The sequence below is a fragment of the Chelonoidis abingdonii genome, chromosome 13, assembly GCF_003597395.2.
Source record: "Chelonoidis abingdonii isolate Lonesome George chromosome 13, CheloAbing_2.0, whole genome shotgun sequence".
Taxonomy (NCBI): domain Eukaryota; kingdom Metazoa; phylum Chordata; order Testudines; family Testudinidae; genus Chelonoidis; species Chelonoidis abingdonii.
The window spans coordinates 32,800,021-32,819,479 of NC_133781.1; the positions used below are offsets into that span (position 1 = coordinate 32,800,021).

At 46.5% G+C, this 19,459-nt stretch overlaps 2 protein-coding genes and 1 long non-coding RNA gene across 11 annotated transcripts in view; 2 read left to right on the forward strand and 1 right to left on the reverse strand.

Annotated features, from left to right (window-relative positions):
• Positions 1–278: 278 nt before the first annotated feature.
• Positions 279–11,982, reverse strand: RFNG (RFNG O-fucosylpeptide 3-beta-N-acetylglucosaminyltransferase). Of its 5 annotated transcripts, XM_032764484.2 has the most exons (10): positions 11,874–11,945; positions 11,134–11,284; positions 8,930–9,497; positions 7,711–7,759; positions 7,085–7,187; positions 6,488–6,641; positions 4,928–5,013; positions 4,674–4,839; positions 3,101–3,186; positions 279–2,863 (listed from the first exon to the last, which is right to left on the reverse strand). In XM_032764484.2, exons 3-10 carry the CDS (start codon positions 9,425–9,427, stop codon positions 2,797–2,799), a joined length of 1,209 nt encoding a protein of 402 aa, XP_032620375.1. In that variant the 5' UTR covers positions 9,428–9,497; positions 11,134–11,284; positions 11,874–11,945; the 3' UTR covers positions 279–2,796. The 5 variants fall into 5 exon arrangements, with proteins under 5 accessions (XP_032620375.1, XP_032620377.1, XP_032620376.1 ...); XM_032764486.2 differs by lacking the exon at positions 11,134–11,284 and having other exon boundaries at positions 11,874–11,982; XM_032764485.1 differs by lacking the exons at positions 11,134–11,284; positions 11,874–11,945 and adding an exon at positions 10,646–10,733.
• LOC142047680 (uncharacterized) lies at positions 5,020–11,033 on the forward strand. The gene is made up of 2 exons (XR_012656952.1): positions 5,020–5,657; positions 10,536–11,033. It is a non-coding gene; the product is annotated as an uncharacterized LOC142047680 (long non-coding RNA).
• GPS1 (G protein pathway suppressor 1) overlaps positions 11,979–19,459 on the forward strand; it is a 50,499-nt gene continuing 43,018 nt past the window's right edge. For 4 of the 5 annotated variants that reach the window (XM_032764479.2, XM_032764475.2, XM_032764476.1 and 1 more), the window contains exons 1-2: positions 11,979–12,075; positions 15,893–15,985. In XM_032764479.2, coding sequence (XP_032620370.1) covers positions 12,043–12,075; positions 15,893–15,985 — 126 coding nt within the window. In that variant the 5' untranslated portion in view covers positions 11,979–12,042. Of the gene's footprint in view, positions 12,076–13,652; positions 13,821–15,892; positions 15,986–19,459 lie in introns of those variants that run through there. The other variant, XM_032764481.2, reaches the window with a different exon arrangement.

Consider the following 19,459-nt stretch of genomic DNA (forward strand, 5'->3'; position numbering starts at 1 on the left):
TCTCAACCCTATTCCTCCCTCACAGGACCCCAACACTGCCTAAATCCCACAATTCTTTGCAGCCCTTTGAGGGCTGAAACAAGAAATCACACGTGGCTTTGGCATTGGCAGACATTTTGAGGGCTGGTGGATGTTGGGTAGGGACTAAATTTGACACAAGGCAATAGTTGTGGGGCGTGCGAGGCTCAGGGCCGGTTGCTGATGTTGAGTGTTAGAGATTTACTGCATATATTGCTACTGATGTCAGGGAACTTAACAGAGGACACTGAAAACCTGGCCCACCTTTAAATATTTATTTAATTAAAAGAAAACACTTTAGATGAGAAACGCCAGTTTGCCTGGAACACTCCCATCTTATGGCAGCAGCGGCTACCATATTAGGAACATTTATGAAAAACCTTAAAAGGAGCCCAAACAAGGGCTTGTTAAAGGCCAGTGCTCTGCACTGCCATACGGGAGGCATGCATTTCTTTTCCAAGCCCAGCCTATAGGCTTTTCAGTTATGGGCATGCCAAAGAGGAGGCATGCTCAGCCCTGGGAATCAGGAAGAGTATTGGACCAAACTTTTAAGACTCTGTCCTGGTGCTACTGAAATCAGTATGAGTTTTGCCATTGACTTGAATAGCAGTAGGATCAGGCCTTAGTCTTAACTGATCTGTCACATGTATATCTGGCAAGATGCCATTCCAGGGCAGTCCATGGACCAGGAACAGACGCTGCAGTAAAGAAGCAGTTAATCAGTGTTCAGAGGCACAGAGTCCCATTAATTTATGGAATTCTTTGCCACTGGAAGACAGGCATTGAGGCCAAGTACTTAAGATTCAAAAAGGACTGGATATTTATATGGCTATCAAGAATATCCAGTTGTAATTAATGACAAAATTTTTGGAAGGGATATTAGACTTCAGGCTTAAGCGATCAGGAGGACACCTAAGGTGGAGACAGGTTATTCCACATATGCCTACTTCAGGGTTCTTACGGCATCTTCTGTAGCATTTGGTTCTGACCACTGTCTGAGAAAGGAGGCTCGGCTAGATGGACCACTGATGTTCCCAGCCTGGCCTCTTGGCCAAAGAATGGAGTTAGTGCCACATCAGGAAGCATGAAGGAGGGCAAAGAAGTCTCTTTAGAAAGCAGCAAAATATGCATGGCTAAATCGTAAAGGGTCTTTGTTAGAGAGTGATGGGAATAATCCTCTTCAGAAAGAATTACACAACTCCATGAAGCCTCATGACTGCATACCTTAGAGGTGTGCCTATATACTCTACCCACTTTACAAATGGGAGAGGTCACATGACTCACCCACAACCTCACAGTGCATTGGTGGCAGAGACAGAATTAGAAACTAAGAGTTCCTTCCCGACAGCTTCACGCTCAGGTCACAGTGCTTGGAATTACAATTTGCCAATATGTAATTCTGCTGCTTTCCCCCCATTTCAGTGTTAGTCATTAGGACCAGGAACCAGTGAAGATCTAGACACTGCTCTTCCTAACCATGCCAGCAACGGAGTGTGCAAGCCTCAGTGTGGACTAAGAGAAAAACAAGAGACTTTTGGAGTCCCTTCTTTTCCCACGTGAAAACCAAACTCCTTTTCCTTTACAGAGCACTGGCAAATCCTACAGCAGAAGCTCTGCAGACAACAGGCTGAGCCCCTCACTTGGAGTGTGCAAGCCTTTCTTCTGGAGCATCTCTTCCTGGCTAGCTTGCAGAGGAAAAGTGAACATAGATCTTCCCCAGGCCTGAAGCTCAAAGGTCCATTTATGTAACTGGCCTGGGTGGTCACACCAGTCCTGTCAAAGGCCCTAAATGACAACACCTCAGGGCATTGCAGCTAACCCAGGTTTCTCCTCCCACATAGGCTTTGGGATGCAGCAAGACTGCAGAAGCAGGAAGGAGGCTGCAGGCTGTTTTAGCAACCCAGGATCAGATGCCAACCAGGGACCATGCTGTGGATTACACTGGGAGGAGGGACCTAATAGTATTCCCACAAACATCTCTCTCAGTATCAAACTGCCAGGAAATAGTATGAGCCAAGACCAAGCACCTTTGGATCTGCAGCCCATCATGGAAAATCACCACCATCTTTCAACCAGAAAGAGAGCCAAGTGTGCTACCCTCATGGAAACCAGACTCAGGAGACCAGAGGGGCTAAAGGAGATGTGGTCCTCAGCCTGTCATACAGGGCAGACTGGCATAATTTTGTTCTTGGTTAACACATCTATGCCTCACTGGAAGTGCAGATGTTTCAGCTAGATTCCTGCACAGCTCAGACATTGGGACAAGAAAAAATAAACTGGAGAAGTTCTTGAATCATTCTGCTTCCAAGGGAGCCAAATTAAAAATCCCTCCCTCCCCACCATGGGCTCTGCACTCTGCCCTGGAATTTCAGCAGCAGGAGGACTGCTCTCTAGAAGCCCTATTCAGAACACTAGTTCCAGTGCTACGATTCCAGGCACTGCATTCCATTCTGTATTTTTTAGGTACAAACAGATGTGATAGCCACAGAGCTTTTAACTAGCAAAGCATGGATAAAACCACACAGGAAGTAGGAGGGGGCCTATGCTTAACCTTAGAGACATATGAATTGCTGGAAGACCAGAGCGCAAAGCGAAGGAGAGTTTCTTCCTTGGGATGTTTCAAGACAGCAGCTGATGAGGCCTCACACTCCTGCCATGGGAATGAAGTGATCTACAAAAGTGATCTACTTTTGTAGATTTTTCTTGTTGATCTCCAGGAAAAGCACCCTGTCCAATCTCGTGCAGGTAAGATACCAACTGTCAAGGTTAGGTCTGAGGTCAGAGTATATTTTTAGTGGGACACCAGGTAGTGTCAGGATAGAGAAGACAATGGACAGATCTGAATCTGTGAAAAGAGAAAGATGAGAAGATAACATGAGACATAAGCTCATCAGTTTGGGGACACCTCAGCCAAAACTCTTGGAATGTTCACGCATCCCAAAATTGCAGGGAAATTGGCCATAACCCAACTGGAGTGTGGAGGCAATATAAGAAATGCTGACCCAGCTTGTGTGCTTGAGTTTTCTGCAGTCTGTAGATATAGACAGGACAAGCAGAATTTGTTTTGGAAGGAGGTACTCACCGGGTTGGATCTTGCTGCAAGCCAAACACTCCTGCCATACTCACAACATTGTGTTTGTTCTCAGGGCCCCCATAACTCAGGGTGACCTGAAAAAGCAAACGTAAAGTCAGAACCTGCAACATACTAGAGAGTGACTGAGTGGAAGAGGTCTTAATGAGGAATGAGGAGGATCTAAAGAGAAAGAGACATCCTATGTGATCTGGGTGTCAGAAGTTACACATAAAAGGTGATAGTTCGCTTTGTCATAATGGTTAACTTAGGATAGAAGCCTTTTGAGAGAACTTGCTGACCATCCAAAGCAGAACAGGAAGAAGAAATCAAACAGAGTGAAAGAGACAAGAAAAGCTTAGGTAAGCAGCCGTGGTGGAGAAGATAACACCTAACCAACTTTGCATGTAATCTTTAGTGTGGCACCCATTGCCATAATGTCTGAATGCCTAACAAAACAATAATAAATTCATCCTTACAGACACTCCTGTTAGATCAGTCATATTATCCTCATTTTACAGTGGGAAAATGAAGGCATGGAGAAGTTAAATGACTTGCACAAGGTCACACTGAGAGTATGGCACAGCTGGCAACAGATCTCCGAAGCCTGAGTCCAGTATCTTAACAATAAAACCATTCTTCCATATGGAGGCTGCACTACATATTTCCTAAATCTATAGCCTAAGAGTTCAGTTCTCTGATAATCTTTAGGAGCAACAAGATTTTCGATTAGCTGTTAAAGTTAATCTCAGGAGAAAGGGCGATCACAAAGGGAGGGCCAGATTCATCACCGCTTACTTCTGGTGTGATTACACCAGATCTGTGGCTCTGAAAGTGCATTTTTATTGCCTAATAAAACTGTTAGAACAATTTGAATGGGTATTCTGTGGGTGGAAACCTGTGTTCTTGTTTAGGGTGTACGTAGATAAGCAGTGGAGGAATTTTAATGTGGGGCAGCTTTACAGCACCACCTATTGTCAATCAAAGAAGATGCTGCAGAAGTAATTATCTTTAAACAAGCTTATGTATTTCAATACTCAGAACCAATACTGAAGAAACTCTTTAGCAGCTTAACACTTGATATGCAGACAAGTCACTCTCTTAAGAGATTCCATATAATTTAATAAATAATCAGACAGACATTTAATGATGTCCCCATTATTGGTATGAATTAAAGCTGAGGCTGAATCACTTTGCCAGGAAAAAATGCAAATCTCTTGCTTTCGTAGGTGTACTGTAATTTCATGTGCCTCAGGAATGGAAAGGAAGAAGACAGAGGTGGCAAGGTAACAGCATGGCTGGGGCTGGAAGGGACAGTCAGAAAAAGGGAGAACTAAAGGTGACCCAGCTGGCCAGGACAGAAATGTTCCTGTTATCCAAATGCAGGAGGTAGACATGGGACTGCCCTGGTCAACTACATAAGCAGCTTGTAGTAATGGTGAAATTACAGGCCTGATACCATCTGCCTTTCCTGAAAACCAGGGAGAAGGTAGCTGCACCTGCAGAGATGATTTCTTTTGATCAGACTGAGGAGTGTCTCAAAGACCAGGGCCCGTTTTGAGCAAGGCACAAGGCTTCGCCTTACCTGCTGCAGCACTGACTCGCCTCGTAGTCTCTGCAGATTTTCCAGATGGGAATGGAACAAGGGGCTGTGCAGCAGCTTCACCTCCAGCAGCCCCTCGATGATGTAACCAATGGTGCAGTCATCAGGAAGACGCACCCTCTCTGCAGTGCTGATGAAGTTACCCAAGCTGTCAGGAGAGAGGATGGAGTTGGAGAGTCAAATGCACCCTTAATCCTATCGAAGCCATGGGGTCTCTGCTACTGAGGTGCATTTACCTGGCCCAGGGACTCATCTTCAGGGCAAGGCCTCTGCTGATACAGAACCCTGCTCCACCTGTGGCAAACCAGAACTTCACGGTTGTCTAGTGAACAGCAAAAGCAACAAGAAAAAAAAAGACACTTGTTAATGATACTCAGCTTTTCCCATCTGCCTGGGTAGGGAAAAGGATCTTCTGCTCTGCAGCACGTTGGACACATGATCTGAGCAAATATCTGGACTTTGGGCTACCCCTGCCTCTTTGAACTCCTGGAAGCTAGACATTCTCTCATAAGGCAACTCTTATCACCTTGCAGCTGCCACCACAGGGCCAGTGGAGTCTCAGTGAAACAGGGAACATACAGGGAATGGAAAACCAGAGTCCCAGTGGAGAACTGAGGAGAAGCCCAACTCCCCTGTGCAACCCTCTGTATGGTCCTCTGCCCTCCAGAGTCATAGTCAGCCTGGAATAAGCTTCTCTGGGGAAATCAGAGGAGTCCTGCTAGAGCCAAGTGATTAAGGCTGAGGAGACTACTTAATCATGCAGGGTTTTTCATAACAGGCCAGTTCGCCTGGATGCATTGCCAGGGAATTTATCTGCTGGCCTGGCAACTTGGTACTTGCTCCTCAAGATAGAGATGCTCATGTATCTTGTGACTGAGACACACTGGGGCTCCAGGAAAATGATTGCTCAATACTGGAAGTGACCATTCCCAAACAAGTCACAGAGCGATTGTATAATCTCCTGAGGTTAGTGCAGGATGGCAGCAGATGAAGTACTGAGATGTTACTTTCTAGGCACGAGAGCCTGACATTCAGAGAACTCTACAGTTTTGACTGGACTTTTTCTGCCTATGCTGATTGGCTGTCTGCTCCGGCTCTCTCCCTCCCCCCTTCTCCTCCCTTAATCTCCTCATATTAGCTTCATACCATAGTTGTCCCTCTTACCCTCTTCTCCCCTGACCTGTTCCCTTCCTTTTCCCTGTCCTTCAGAGTTCCCACTCCCTTCACCTTTATTTCCTTTTCACAGGTCCCCTCCTAACTACCTCCTCCCAAAAAGCCATTGAACTAACATGATGTTTGCTGTCACCACGTTGTTCACTCTACTTCTGTGTTCTACCCTTTCCCTACCCCCTGTCTGTCTCGTCTGTTTTGACTGTAAGTTCTTTGGGGGTGGGGGCTGGCTACTACTGCTGTGTTTGTACAGTGCCTAGCACAACTGAGTCCTATTCTTGGTTGGTATTTAGGCATTACTGTAAAAATGTGATTAATAATCATGAGTAAAAGAGTATCAAAATGAAGGCTCCCAGAACTGAATGGCAATAACTGCAGAAACTGACCTGGCTCTGAGGGGTGCTAAGGGAGCATTCCTCACACCCAAATGTTGAAGTAGGGAGAGCCTGTTCTCCTGCAGCTACCCGTCAAGGGAGAAGAATCCCTGTTCAGCTCACAAGACCATTTGTAAATTGCAAATTAACTCAGAGGTTTTTTGTACATGGGATCTTGTGAACTGTTCCCCTTCTTAAAAGCTCAGAGGCTTGGGGAGGGGGGCAGAAGGGACAGTTACAGAGCATGCTTACTGATCCATCACTCCGGACATGGTCAGCTGCCTCAATGGGGTGGTCCAGGCTTGGCCTCCCCACATATACATCCTGGCTGTGTGAGAAGGCAGACAAGAGGCGCAGGAGATTCTGTGGATTCACATAGTTGTCGTCATCCACATGGCAAAACCATCTGCAGACAAAGCAGGGCAGACACAATCGTACAGCCGAGGCACTGAGGAAACGATGTAAAGTTTCTATGTACTGAGTTCTCTCCAGTGAAGATCTTAGTCTCTCAGATTTGGGGCAAAGTGACTGGAAAAAAGAGGCCCTCAGACTGAAAACACAGAAGTTACAAGCCAAAGCTCCCAATACTTTTCAACTCTAGGAGAGAGGCTGAAGTCAGTAGGCCGCTTGTGAGCTCTTCCTCCCTATAGCCTTTCACCTGACTCTTGTCTATAAGTGTTTCTCTTTCTGCTGCTATACTTTCTCTATGCTCATCACCACCACCCTCTGGGATCACAGCCTGGACCATGCTTACTCATTACTGGAACTAGAAAGGAGAATGTTGGGACCTCCCTGGGACTCAGAATTGAAGTGAACAAAGCAACAGTTGGAACAATGAGTCTCACATACTTTCTCCCAGATTCGAGGAATTTATCGTATTCCACAGACATCTTGCAGCAGAGTGCCTGGCGGGTGTGAACAGCAGAGCAGTTGGTGTTGATCATGTGATCTCCTACAGAAATGAAGGTCAAAATGGTCAAGGTTGGAGTGAATGTATAATCTGGGAGAGAGAGCATGTGCACCTCTGGAGCACGAACCTGAAACATGGTCATGGTGCACATGCAATGCACATGTAGAGAGCTGCATGTAGGGTGAGTGGTGTTTACAGAGTGAGCATGTAGCACATAGGGTGAAGAGCATGTGAATATGGAGCCAGACAGCAGGGAAGATGAGTCATGTACAGGGACAATGCACAAGAGGGATCGTGTACATTAACCCTCAAACAGCTACACTGAAACTTACAAACAGAAAGAAAAAAAGTAAATGTAACGATTAACCCAGTGAATGATGTTGATAAAGGTCCTACAAATCCAAATTATGAAAGAAGGAAACAGCATTTTCCCCCTCTGAGCTTCCAGCTCCCTTTCACCAATCACATGCACAGCACAGAATGAGGCCCCTCGAGGGAGAGGATTGCAGCAAGTCAGCATCCATAGTCAAAGGAGCAAGTGTGCATTTTGAACTACACGGCTTACCTGCTCTTAGGCGCAGTTCACGGTCTTCCCAATCTGTGAATATAAACGTCTGTGGGAGACACAAAGACATTAAGAAAAAAGGGGCTTCCCTTTCCAAAGATTTCAGAAATGGACCAATTAATTTTAGCTTCACTCAGTCCCCAGTTAGAATTGCTAGTAATTTATCTAGTTATTTTTCAGTGGCCATTGTGAAAAGAACTGGTATTAACTTAGTCTGTTGCCTATTGGATTGGTTTCTACATCAGAAAAACCACCAGCACATTCAGTATTGACTGGATCCCTCACTCGCAATTTTAGGAGAGAATCCAAGACAGAACTACCCTCCTGTCTCCGGGCAGGGCTGAGGCATCCCAAGTTCAGGAACAAGCTGTTTTTCAGGAGTTTCTTCCTCTGCAATCTCCTCTTTCACCCCATCCTAAAAGATAGCACACCCGCTTGGCTGGATATTGCCCCACATAGTCAATGGGCCTAGAGGAATCAACAGAATTCTGGGAAGAATGAAATTTAAGGGGAAAAAAAGATCCAGTTGGTAGCAATATCCTGCCCCAGACAGGTGGAGAAGATTCATAACATCTGGATAGGATTTTGTTAATCTCCACAAATGCATTGAAACTTCTACATTAAGGGACAGCATACAAAGACCCAGTCACTGTACTGAAGAGCATATCGTCTGAAAGTATTGGCTCAGACACATCAACACTAGCATCAGGAATTGTGGATGACTATGCAATGGCTCCCTCCATTAAACTAAGCTTGGCACATTTTCCCCAGCTGCAGCATCTCTCTGGACCTGCAGCCTTTTATTTTAAGTGAATTTGGAGATGTTATCTTACACCACTGTGGATTCAGCTCTGATTGCTAGTTTCAAGCTCAATAGAGTCTGCCTTGCAAGGTTATAATTATCCAAGCATAAATCAATCCCAAGAACACTCCTGCACAAGTTACAGACCCAGGCCACAAGAAGACAGATTGTGCATCCAGACTAATGTTCTACCACCCAGTAGCAGCTCATTTTAGGCTTTTGGTCAGCTGGCCTATTTACAGCAACTCAATTCCTAATCCTGCAGGAAGAACATGTTTAATGAACTGGTAAGGAATACACAGAGTGAAATTGCAGCATGACCATGGAGGGCAGTGGGATTATGGCAGATCTTGAACCTGCAGTCACAGAGGGAGGGGCTCCCACTATAACTGTCCTATCCCTGTGAGGAACTCTCACCTGTCTTTTGGCCTGCGAAATCCAGGTTTGGAAGAGCAAGTCCAGCCTACTTTTATGATACTTTCTTGTAGTTTTCACAGCAATAAAAATATCCTGCAGCTCCAGATTCTCCTTAATGGAATCATCTGCAGGTCCACGGTGGTCCTTCAACATAGTTTGAAGAGGACTGGTGGGGCTCCAATCCTGCTCCTCAAGTTTCAGGCTGGATCCCCCAGACCGTAGGCTGTAATCCCCCCATTTTTCTACAGTTTCATCTTTCACACTGTGTGTAATATCAGTTCCTTCACTGTCCAAATGGCCTGTTGAGCTGGGCTCTGCCTGCGGGTGGTGGAACTCACTTTTGCAGGAAGCATTAAAAGGAGGTGGTGGACGGGGTTGTGGATAGCCCCTGTGTCTCCAGGTAGTCTGGAATTTGGGGATTAGCAAGAGAAGGAAAGCACAGAAGGTCACGGACAGCAGGAAGCAGATTTTACTGAGACCAGTGCAGGAAAGTGTCATTCTTCAGCCCCCAGGGCTCCTGCCATGTTGTACAGTTGGGACATTGCGTCACATAGAATGGATCCCAGCTCTGCAGGAGAAAACAGGAGAGGTTGAGGGCTGTGTGGGACAGACTTGCATCACACTCTTGCTATATTTTGCAGAGTTAGGTGTGTTCTATGCCTGGAACATCTGCTTGGCTCTGCCCCGTGAAACCTCACTTTCCTCTTTTACATCCTACCTCAAAACACTTCTTTTTCCCTAACCACCCTTTCCCCAGTGCACATACATTGCTGTCCCTATTCACCATAGCCTCAGCACCACCCCAGTTATACTAACACCAACACCCACTCTCAGTTATAGATATTGCTATATTGATAATGGTATCTCTGTCACTCTCTGACCTTGTTTCAAGTCCCTTGCTTGCTGCTACAACAGTAGACCATTAATTGTGTTTTGGGGTTTTGTATCAAGTTATTATTCACTTACACTGTAACAGCTATCATTAAAAACTTAACTTTTTATTAAACACACAGAAAAAGAAAAATCAGTCAAAGCATTTGAAATTTAAGGAGTTAAGTAAAATCTGTATTTAAAGAACTTCACTTATTCTCTTTCTGTGTATAGCTTAAAAGGGGGGAAGTCCCTTGTTTGATCATCTTTTTAAGTGGTATTAAAGATGATTTTAACTGTCCATGTTGGGGACAAGTGAAAAAAAAATCAGTTTAGACTGTCTTGACTTGTTCATAGTCAAACATTTTAAGGCCAGAAGGAGCCATTATAATCCTCTGAGTCTAGTCTGATCTGCACAACACAGGCAAAAGAACCACACCTACTAATTTCTGCATCAAGATCATAGCTTTTATTTGAGTCATACCACGTTTCAGAAAGACATCCAGTCTTCACTTAAAGTTGTTGCTGTTTCCGTCAGGACAAAACACACAAGAAGGGAGAAAGAAAAGCTAGCAAAGGTAGAAAGCGCAGCTTCTATTTCAGTGGAGTTTTTTGTTTGTAAATCAGTTGCTGGAAAGTTATAGTCACAGCATACTGTCTTATTAGACTGTCAGATATAGCAAACTTTTACTAGTTGGGCTAAGAACATTGTTTACAGCTTGTCTTTTCATTACAGCAGTGTTGCAAAAGATGGATTTGTCTTGGCTGGCTAAACCTGACTCTTATTAGATAGAAGACCAAAAGGAAATGATAGGAAAGAAAAAAGATGAAGAAGGGAGATGTCACCCAAGAGATGGTGTGGCAACAGGCAGTTCTGTTTCATATCCCATGTGGAGTTCAGGGTTCAGCAGAACCAGATGTAGGTGCTGATGTCACTGATTTCCTCTTTTTCAAGGTATATCTTATAGCCCAAAGCAGGTGGCAACAGCCATGATTGTAAACCTTGCTCTTCACCTGCAAACTGTTCCAGCCACAGGTTCCTAAACAAGTTGTCAAGTGACCCCTGGAAAAGCACCATCCAGAAAGGTGCAGCAACATTTCCTCTTTAAAATTACCCAGTTAAAACATATTTACAGTGATTCCAACTATAAACTGTTTTCCTCATGTTTCCTTCTATTTCTAGACTACTTCAGCTGGTTGTTATGCTGACTTGAGACCTCCCCAAACGTGTCAACCCACCCTATTAAACACATTCAGGCTGTGTCAGTCTTTTTGTTTCACTTTTTGCTTGATCTATAAATATTACAGAAGAGGCTGAGCTGGACTCATTTTACCTTTCATCTGTTTGGGTGGCCTGGGACACTGGCCTCGGGACAAGCATCTTCTGCTCTGGGGTCAGATCTGTGTCTCTGAGAACCCGTGGGCTCCTCGAGGCTGCAGCTGCGGCCCTGGTCTGTGCATTACAGGGCGCTCCCTGTGCTCTTGCTGTCCAGGATGGGCACAGCAAGCACCCAGACCGATAGAACATAGAACAATGATGCAGGTCACCCTCGGTGCTCTGGGGAAGGTGCTGTGGGCTCAGGAGGCACTTCACGTGGGGTGGGGAATGTCTCGGGGCATTTCACATGGGGGATTGCGTGGGGTAGGGTATGACCTGGGCTCGGGGGGCACTGTAAGTGGGGTGGGGTGGGGTATGTCCCTGGGGGGCACTGCACACAGGGATCACGCAGGGTGGGGGATATCCTGGGCGTGGGTGGAACTGCACGTGGGGTGCAGGATGTCACGGGGGCACTGTACATGGGGTGGGGGGCACTGCACGTGGGGTGTGGGATGTCACAGGGTGCACTGCACGTGGGTTGGGGGATGACTTGGGCGTGGGGGGGCACTACACGTGGGGGATCACGCGGGGGGCGGGATGTCCCGGAGGCACTGCACTCCGTAGGTCTCGTGGGTACCCAGGAGGGAGCTGCAGGCTTGGAGAAACCAGGAGCGTCCCCCACCTCCGATGGTCACTCTGGGCCAGACCGTGGCTTCTCCCCGCCGCGCCCTCGGGGGTGGGGGTCGCTTCCCTTACCCTCGCCGGTCGGCTCAGAGTCCGATACCTCCCGAGCGGCAGAGGGGCCGCGGGCCCTTTAAGGGCTTCACCTGCCAGAGCCCACGGCCGGGCAATGTGACCCGGAAGTGAAAGTTAACCGGAAGGCACGGAGCAGGAGGTGAGCCGGAAGTGAAGGCTGCGGGGGAGGATGCCGCTGCCCGTCCAGGTCTTTAATTTACAGGTAAAAAGTCTCCCGCGGGCCGGGTCGGGGTTGTGGGTGCCGCGTTGCCGGACGCTCGCTGGCTTGTGGCTCGGCCCCGGCCCCGGCCCCCGCGCGGTGGAGCCGGTTTCATGTTCCTCCGGGGTCCGCTCCGACCCCCCGGCTTGGCAGCGCTGCGGGGCGGCCCGCGGGTCCGCGCTGGCTCCGGGGTGGACGTGGCGGCTGCTGTGATCGGGACCCGGGGCTGGCAGCGGCGGGGACCGTTCGCTCCCGGGGCTCTGCGCAAGAGGCGGCTGACGGCCTCGGGCTTTTCCTGGCGTTTCGTTTTAACGGGGCCCAGCTGCTGTGGTCTGGGGCGGCTCTGCCATAATCCGGAGCTGTTTGGGCTGACTCGAGGCGGGGTTTGTTTCACTGTGCACGCTGGATTGCGGGCTCTTTCTTAGCCCTGCCTCTGTGTGCGTAGCCTTGGCCTGTTGAAAACGATGTTTTGTAATATTAACTGTAGCTATTTATGCCTCAGGTTTTTTTCCTTTACAACGTATAGCTGCTGACGTCTAAGGTCCCTAAACGAAATTAGTTGCAGAAAATTCTGGTGCTATTCTGACTTTATATACTAGGGTGGCCAAACTTACTGATCCTCCAAACCACATATGACACTCCTCAGACGTTTGAGAGCTGGGGCTCACCTCCTGGGACTTGGGGCTTCATCCCCGTGGGAGCTGACTGTCCCAGCAGCTTCAGTCCAACTCCTGTTGAAGCCCCTTGCAGCAGCAGGTGTGCCATATGGGGCAGAAACCCTGAGACTCCCTTCCCTCCTGGGCAGAAGCCCCTACTCTACCACTCTGCTGCAAGACAGAGGTCCTTAGCTCCCCTTCTGCCAGTCTGGTTGGTGGAGAATGCGGGGAGGGGGAAAGTGCACTTTAGTGGTAAAAGCCACATGTGGCTCCTGAGCCACAGTTTGTCCTCCCCTATTATATACTACAATAGTTACTGCTGGCTCCACTCTGCAACGTACCATGTACGTTACAATAGCTGCTGGTTACTTTATTCTACTTCTTGAGAACTATGCTTTAGCTACTTTTATTTTATTGGACTATGATGTTAAACTTCTCCTGTCTGCTGATCTTTCTATAGGAGTTGTACATACCTGCCAACAGAACTGGACCAGGTGTTGTGAAACAACTGGTTAGCAGAAAATTCAGGGAGATTAATCTAGTTTGCTTATACCACTCATTACATGAACAACATCCAAACAAGTATGTTGAAGGAAGGGACAGTGTTCCCAATAATTATAGCAGTTTTGCTGGGCTGCTTTCAGATCTATTTATTTCTAAAGCAATATTCACTGTGTGCCAGTTACATGGAAGCTCTTGAGGTGAGGGAGTGGGGCCCAGTAAATCAGCAGGTAGAGAAGAGGTGAAGGCTTTCAGGGAAGAGGTAAGAATGTAAGAATCTATAAGCCACTGTTCAAACCCCAAAGGGAGTAGGAATGCTAAGCATAGGAATGTCAGGGGACTGCCCTGTGAATCCCTCTGCAAGTTAACTGTCTTTCTTCCCTTTAGCAGCCGGCAAGTTCTGTGTCAGGGAGAGGGGGTGCAGAGAGTCAGGACAGGATGAGGGATAGCTCAGCTCCCAGCTCAGCTTCTTCATCAGTGACAGATCTATACTGCACACCCCACAGCAGTAGGTCAGACCTCTTCCTTCCGAGTACAGCAGGAGACTTCAGCTTGAGTGCCAGCTTGTCAGCTTGTACACTGCTTAATGAGGTACCTTAAAAAAGAGGGCACTCATGTGGGTTCAGAAAAACTTGAGTGAGTGAGCATGAGTTGAGTTTTAACTACTTTGTGACAGTGAATGTTTGTACAAAAACTGACTACCTGAAAAATGAATAACCAATTTGAGAACAACTGATTGTATGCATTCTCTCCAGAATCCTAATTCAAAGTTACTGTGGTGAAGGCATTTCTCCCTGTCTTGGGCGTGGAGGCTGAGGGGTTGGGGAGAAGAATCTCATGGGTGAGGGTGATGCAGGATATTGCCCCTTTATAGTGATGGAAGAGGACTGTTCCTGTTCTGTATCTGGGCTTTTCCCAGCTGGATTTGTACATTATTGTTGTCCTGAGCACTGGTGTATATAATCACTGGCAGTCTCTCTCTCCAGAGAGAGAATAACAAACTATGGCAACTGGAAAACGCTCCTCTGTGTACTTATCTTGGCTTGCTTTTACTTTGGGCCGTGACAGAGTTCACTTAAATCTTCTTGTCACTCAAGTCGTGTCAGCATTGTGTACTTCAGAGTTGTGCAATATGTGAGGGCAAATGGGGTGGGGGGGAGGGAACCAGTGGGTTCTCTGTTTTAGAACTAGGAATTCTGGAACTTCCATGACCCCTCTCAAAAAAATTTCACTCTCTACCCTTGATTCCTGGGGGAGAGCAGAGTCTATCAAAATATGGGATAAATTTCTAGTCAGGTCAGATTTTTGGGAAGAAAAGATGGTGGTACACTAAACTCTGCCCATGTAAATCATCAGAATGAGACATTACTTGCAGTAGATTGTGCAGATTTGTTTGTTTGTTTTGCCAGAAGCTGGGAATCAGTGACAGAGGATCGATCACTTGATGATTACCTGTTCCGTTCATTGTCTCAGGGGCACCTCGCATTGGCTACTGTCAGCAGACAGGATACTGGGTTAGATGGACTTTCGGTCTGACTCAGTGTTCCTGTGTTTATGTAAAATCCTATTCTCAGTGCTGTTTGCTTTTGCTGGCCTCCTTGAGCTTTGGTCTCCCAGGTAAAGCTTGAATATGACCCTGGGGTGGGGGAATATAGTGTTTATCTCTGAAGCATTATCGACTTATGGAATCAAAAAGGGTCATTGCTTGCAATACATTCTCCATGTCTTTGACTCTTTCCAGTCCAAGGGCTTGTCTGCACAGGGAAATTTACAAGTAGAACTATAGTGGTATAATTATACCACTGTATAGTTACACCAGTATAACACCTCAGCTGGGCACACTTATTCCAGAATAAGCATGCCTTTTTCCAGTATAGTTTGTTGCTTTCAAAGTGACATGCTATGCTGGAAAAAGACACTCTTGTTCCAGAATAAATTTGCACACAGGTCATTATAACTATATAGCAGTAAATTTCCCTGTGTAGACAAGCCTTTGCCTGAAGCATGTGTTAATTCTTCATAGAGATGAATGGGGCAGTTCACACCTCCCACAGCTACTGTTCTAGGTTTTCTGCAGACCCTGTCTGCAGCTTACTTTGTTCATGGTTTTTATGGTTTTTTTTTTTTTTTTTTTCCCCACAACCAGAACAGGTAGAGAGTTGTGGGTTTTTTTGTTTTTAAATAAGATCCCAGAGAGAAAGGTATTAGTTTCAGGGAGTTGCAGGTGTGGTGTATGGGTGCGCAGTGGGTATTTCCAAGCCCTACTTGTAGTGCTGTCCCTCAGCTGATGACCTGCCTGACCCTGCTCAGAAAAGATGTATTTTGGAATATGCCATGCATCTCTGTGATGCTGTTACGTGCTTAGAAGATATTCTCATGCTCCTGCATTTTATTTTCTTGCTTGAAAAGCCACTGAAGGAGGAAAGAGTTGTGCGTGAATGGTAGTGAGCAGTTCTCACTCAGGAGGAGCCTTTCATTCTGAGGAATGGGATTGTGTGGGAGGTAGGATCCTAAAGAGAAGATTTTTCAAGAGCAGTGTCTTCTTTTCTCCATTACATGTGTGTTTAAATGGAGTCTGTCTTGATTGTGAGCCCATCTTTGAGCAAGCTGTTTCCTGTGGGGATGTAGACGAACCATATCTGACCCCATATTTGCTGTCGCAGGGTGCAGTGGAGCCTATGCAGATTGATGTAGACCCACAAGAGGATCAGCAGAATGCACCTGATATCAACTATGTGGTGGAAAACCCAACTCTGGTACGTACTAATTGAGAGGCAGAGAGATGTTTGTGCTTGGCCTCTCCCCTTGAAGGCTCTATAGAATACTCCACTCTCATTTCCCTCCTGTAAATATTTAAACAGCAGTCTGACAGCAACTCCTGTGTGGGAGGTGATAGAGTAACAATGAGCTCTCCTATAGCCTCTTTTCCTGTGCTAATCTTTCTTGCATCTCCTGGGGGAGGGCTGGAAGTCATCATATTGGTGGTGCACTATATATATAGCCTTGATGTAACTTATGTTCTGAGATGGCTTAGTGCAGGTGTTCTCACAACAAATTTTTTGATGGCCTTAGAGTGCAGTTGCCAACTCTTGCTAGTGGCTGTTCTGACAAACTTTCCTGAAAGACTTTAGGGAAAACAAATATGATCATATACATGTCCAAATCATTGTAATTTATTAATGTAGGATTTTTCAGACTCAATAATTAAGAATGTACAGTTGTATTTTGGTGCCTTTGGCCCCTGCTGCCTTTCCCCATCTCTCATAGCCCCTGTTGCCTCTTCCCCCATAGCCCCAAACGTCCTTCCATAGCCTCTCATCCCGCTCCTTGCCTCTTTACCACTGCACCCTGTAAGGCTGGCCCTGCTGAAGCCCAACTGCTGTGGACTGAAGCCAAGAGCTGGAGCCCTACAGCTGGATTCAGGGTGTGGGGGGCTGAAGCCCTGAAGCTGGAGGGGGGCTGAAGCAAGAGCCTCACAGCTGGGGGAGGAGGATTAAGCCCACCCCCAGAACCCCATGGCTGAAGGTGTATGTGTAGCTGAAGTGGGGGAGGGAGGGCTGAAGCCTGCCCCTGAGCGCTGCAGGGAGGAGGTGCTGCTTTGCCCTCTTCCCCATCTCTGCCCAGGAGACTGTTGTGGCCACAGGAAAACCCCGGGTAGCCACAGTGGCTTCATTTGCGAAACGCTGGCTTACTGCATCCCTCTGATACCACTAGGTGAATCTGCCTTTTTTCTCAGGCTTACGCTTTACTCTGAGGAGTTTACAGCCATGTTTGTTTAAGGGTATAATTATAATGGGGTTTTTATTCTTGAGGCTCAAGCTTCCCAGCTGAGACTTATCTGGAATTGTCAAAGCTAAAGAGTTTTTGGAAGGGCTGCATTCTCCGCATGTCAGAAGGCAGAACATTCTGATCCTGTACCATTTCCGGTAGAGCCTTCAACAGCCACTCCTCTTTTTTTTCTGAGATACTGACCAACTTCAGTGTATTTTATTAATTTCGCAAGGATGGTGGATAAGGCCCAGCCGCTGCTGAGGATACAAATAAACAGTCAAAATATAATATTAAAAAAAAAGTTGGTTGCAAATTCAAGCATTCCAAAGTTAGAAAATGGCATTAAAATGGCATCAAGCGTTCCAAACAAAACTGGCATTAAAAAAACACTATTAAGGTTGCGAAGTCAAGCACCCAGACATCCGGAAATGCCAAAATTAAGGTTGCCCTTATGAGTGTGCGTTATGGTAGTCTTTAATTACATGATCACATCCAATTTTTCACACGGGGCCCCAGCCTCATTCAAGGCACAAAATTCATTAAGCTGTTCACTTAATGAACAGCTATTCATTATTTTGTTTCTTCCTCGTTCTTCAGTGTGTGGCCCCAATGCTTATTGTCTGCACACTGTTCAAACTCTGCTCTGAAGACAGAATTATTAATTTCCTCATGAATTTGGTATTATCACTCCAATACCGGAGTGCTTCACAAATGTTTTTTTCAACACCTGTGTGAGATGAGGGGGTAGTAGTATTCTCATTTTATAGATAGGGAACAGAGACGGACATGTTTGACCTTAATCTCTCTATTAACTTTGAGTGCCCAATTTGAGAGATCTAGGACCTGATTTTTCAGTGTATGTAGCATTATATAATGCTTCATATGTTCAAAGCACGTCACCCATTGGTTTCAGTGGCAGATGAGATTGCTCAGCTCTTCTGCAAAATCAGACCAAGACTGGCATCTATAAAACAGTTAATAGCCAGCTGTGAAAAGTTTGCTTTAAGTGACTTTCCTGGCATCACACAGGCTGTCTGGCAAAGAGGCAGTGATAGAATGCAGTTCTCCAGGGGAGCATTCAGCTGTCTTAACCATGAGACCATCCTTTTCTTCCTGCAGTCCCCTGATGTATTCACTACCCTTCTTCCATTAGCTATGGGCAGGCTTAGACCTGCTGTTTTCCCAGAAGTGTCCTAGGTACAGGTCTTTCAATGTGGCCTGGGTCCACTGGCCCTTCCCACTCAGTTGAGGGAGGGCTTTTAGCTCTTCTGGCAACCACAAGTACTACTTCCAACTTATGCAGCAAGTGAAGTAGGAGTCATCTTACACAATCTAGAGCAGATTCATCCTGTGCATTTATTAGGCAGAGGTCCTGTTGCGTGGGAGAGGAGGGGGAGAAACAGATGTGATCGTGTAATTAAGGCTGTGTCATAACTAATAAACACAAGGGAAACCTTAATTTTGGCATTTCTGGATGTCTGAGTGCTTGACTTGGCAACCTTATGCGTGGTAACATATTGACACCCACGCAGGTAATCAGATGATTTGAACCTTTAGCGGTAATGGAGTAACAGATAGCAGTAGTAGGTTGTCCTACTCTATATGTATCCTCACTAGAACGCAGTGCGCCACACTTTGGCAATGGGTTTCACAGATAATCGCAGATGGTGACAGAATGATGGGTTCAGTTCCAGGCTCTTGGGGGAGGGGGGGGGGGGAGTGTGCTCCAGGAGTCAAAGACCTTTCTGCTTGTTCTGCTGCTGGCTTGATCCTTTCAGCCCTGTCCCAGTCTTGTTTCTTCCCCAAGTCCCATTCTCTTCACTGGTCCTAGGCAATGCCAGTCTTTAGTCCTCAGGCTTCTCCTCTCTGTCCCAGTTCTCTTCTACATACTGGTTCCTTGTCAAACCTCTCTCAGTTGATTCCCAGTTCCTTAGCGCTGCCATCCCTAATCATCTGCTCATTTCCCTCCTTGGCTCCCAGGCCCCCTCCCCTCCTGGCTCTTGTCCCCTCCTCATTTTTTGGTTCAGGCAGCTTTCAACTGCCTGGGTGTCAGCAGAGGGAGCACTGAAAGCATAAGGAGAGTTTCTCTGCGTTTCTCTTCTAGTGCCTGAACCCAGACTTGAACCCTACCTGCCCTGCAGTATCCCAGAGCTGCAACTGTTTCAGGGAAAGTGTGATGCTGGACCCCATATTCTTCATACAAATATTGTTATAATATGAATGGCATAACTAAGATATGTTTTATGCGAGAGAGGTCTTGTGAGATCATTGGGAAGGTTATGGTTTACTGAATATGATTACCCTATTTGTATGCATGTATCATTGCTATATCTGAAGTTAGGAATATAAGCTCTGTATCAATTGCAAAAGTGTTTGCCTACTGTCTGGTGAGCATTTCCCAGATGCAGTCAGGCTCATTGGGCCATTAGGAAAGACCATGCAATGGGTCTTTGAAGATG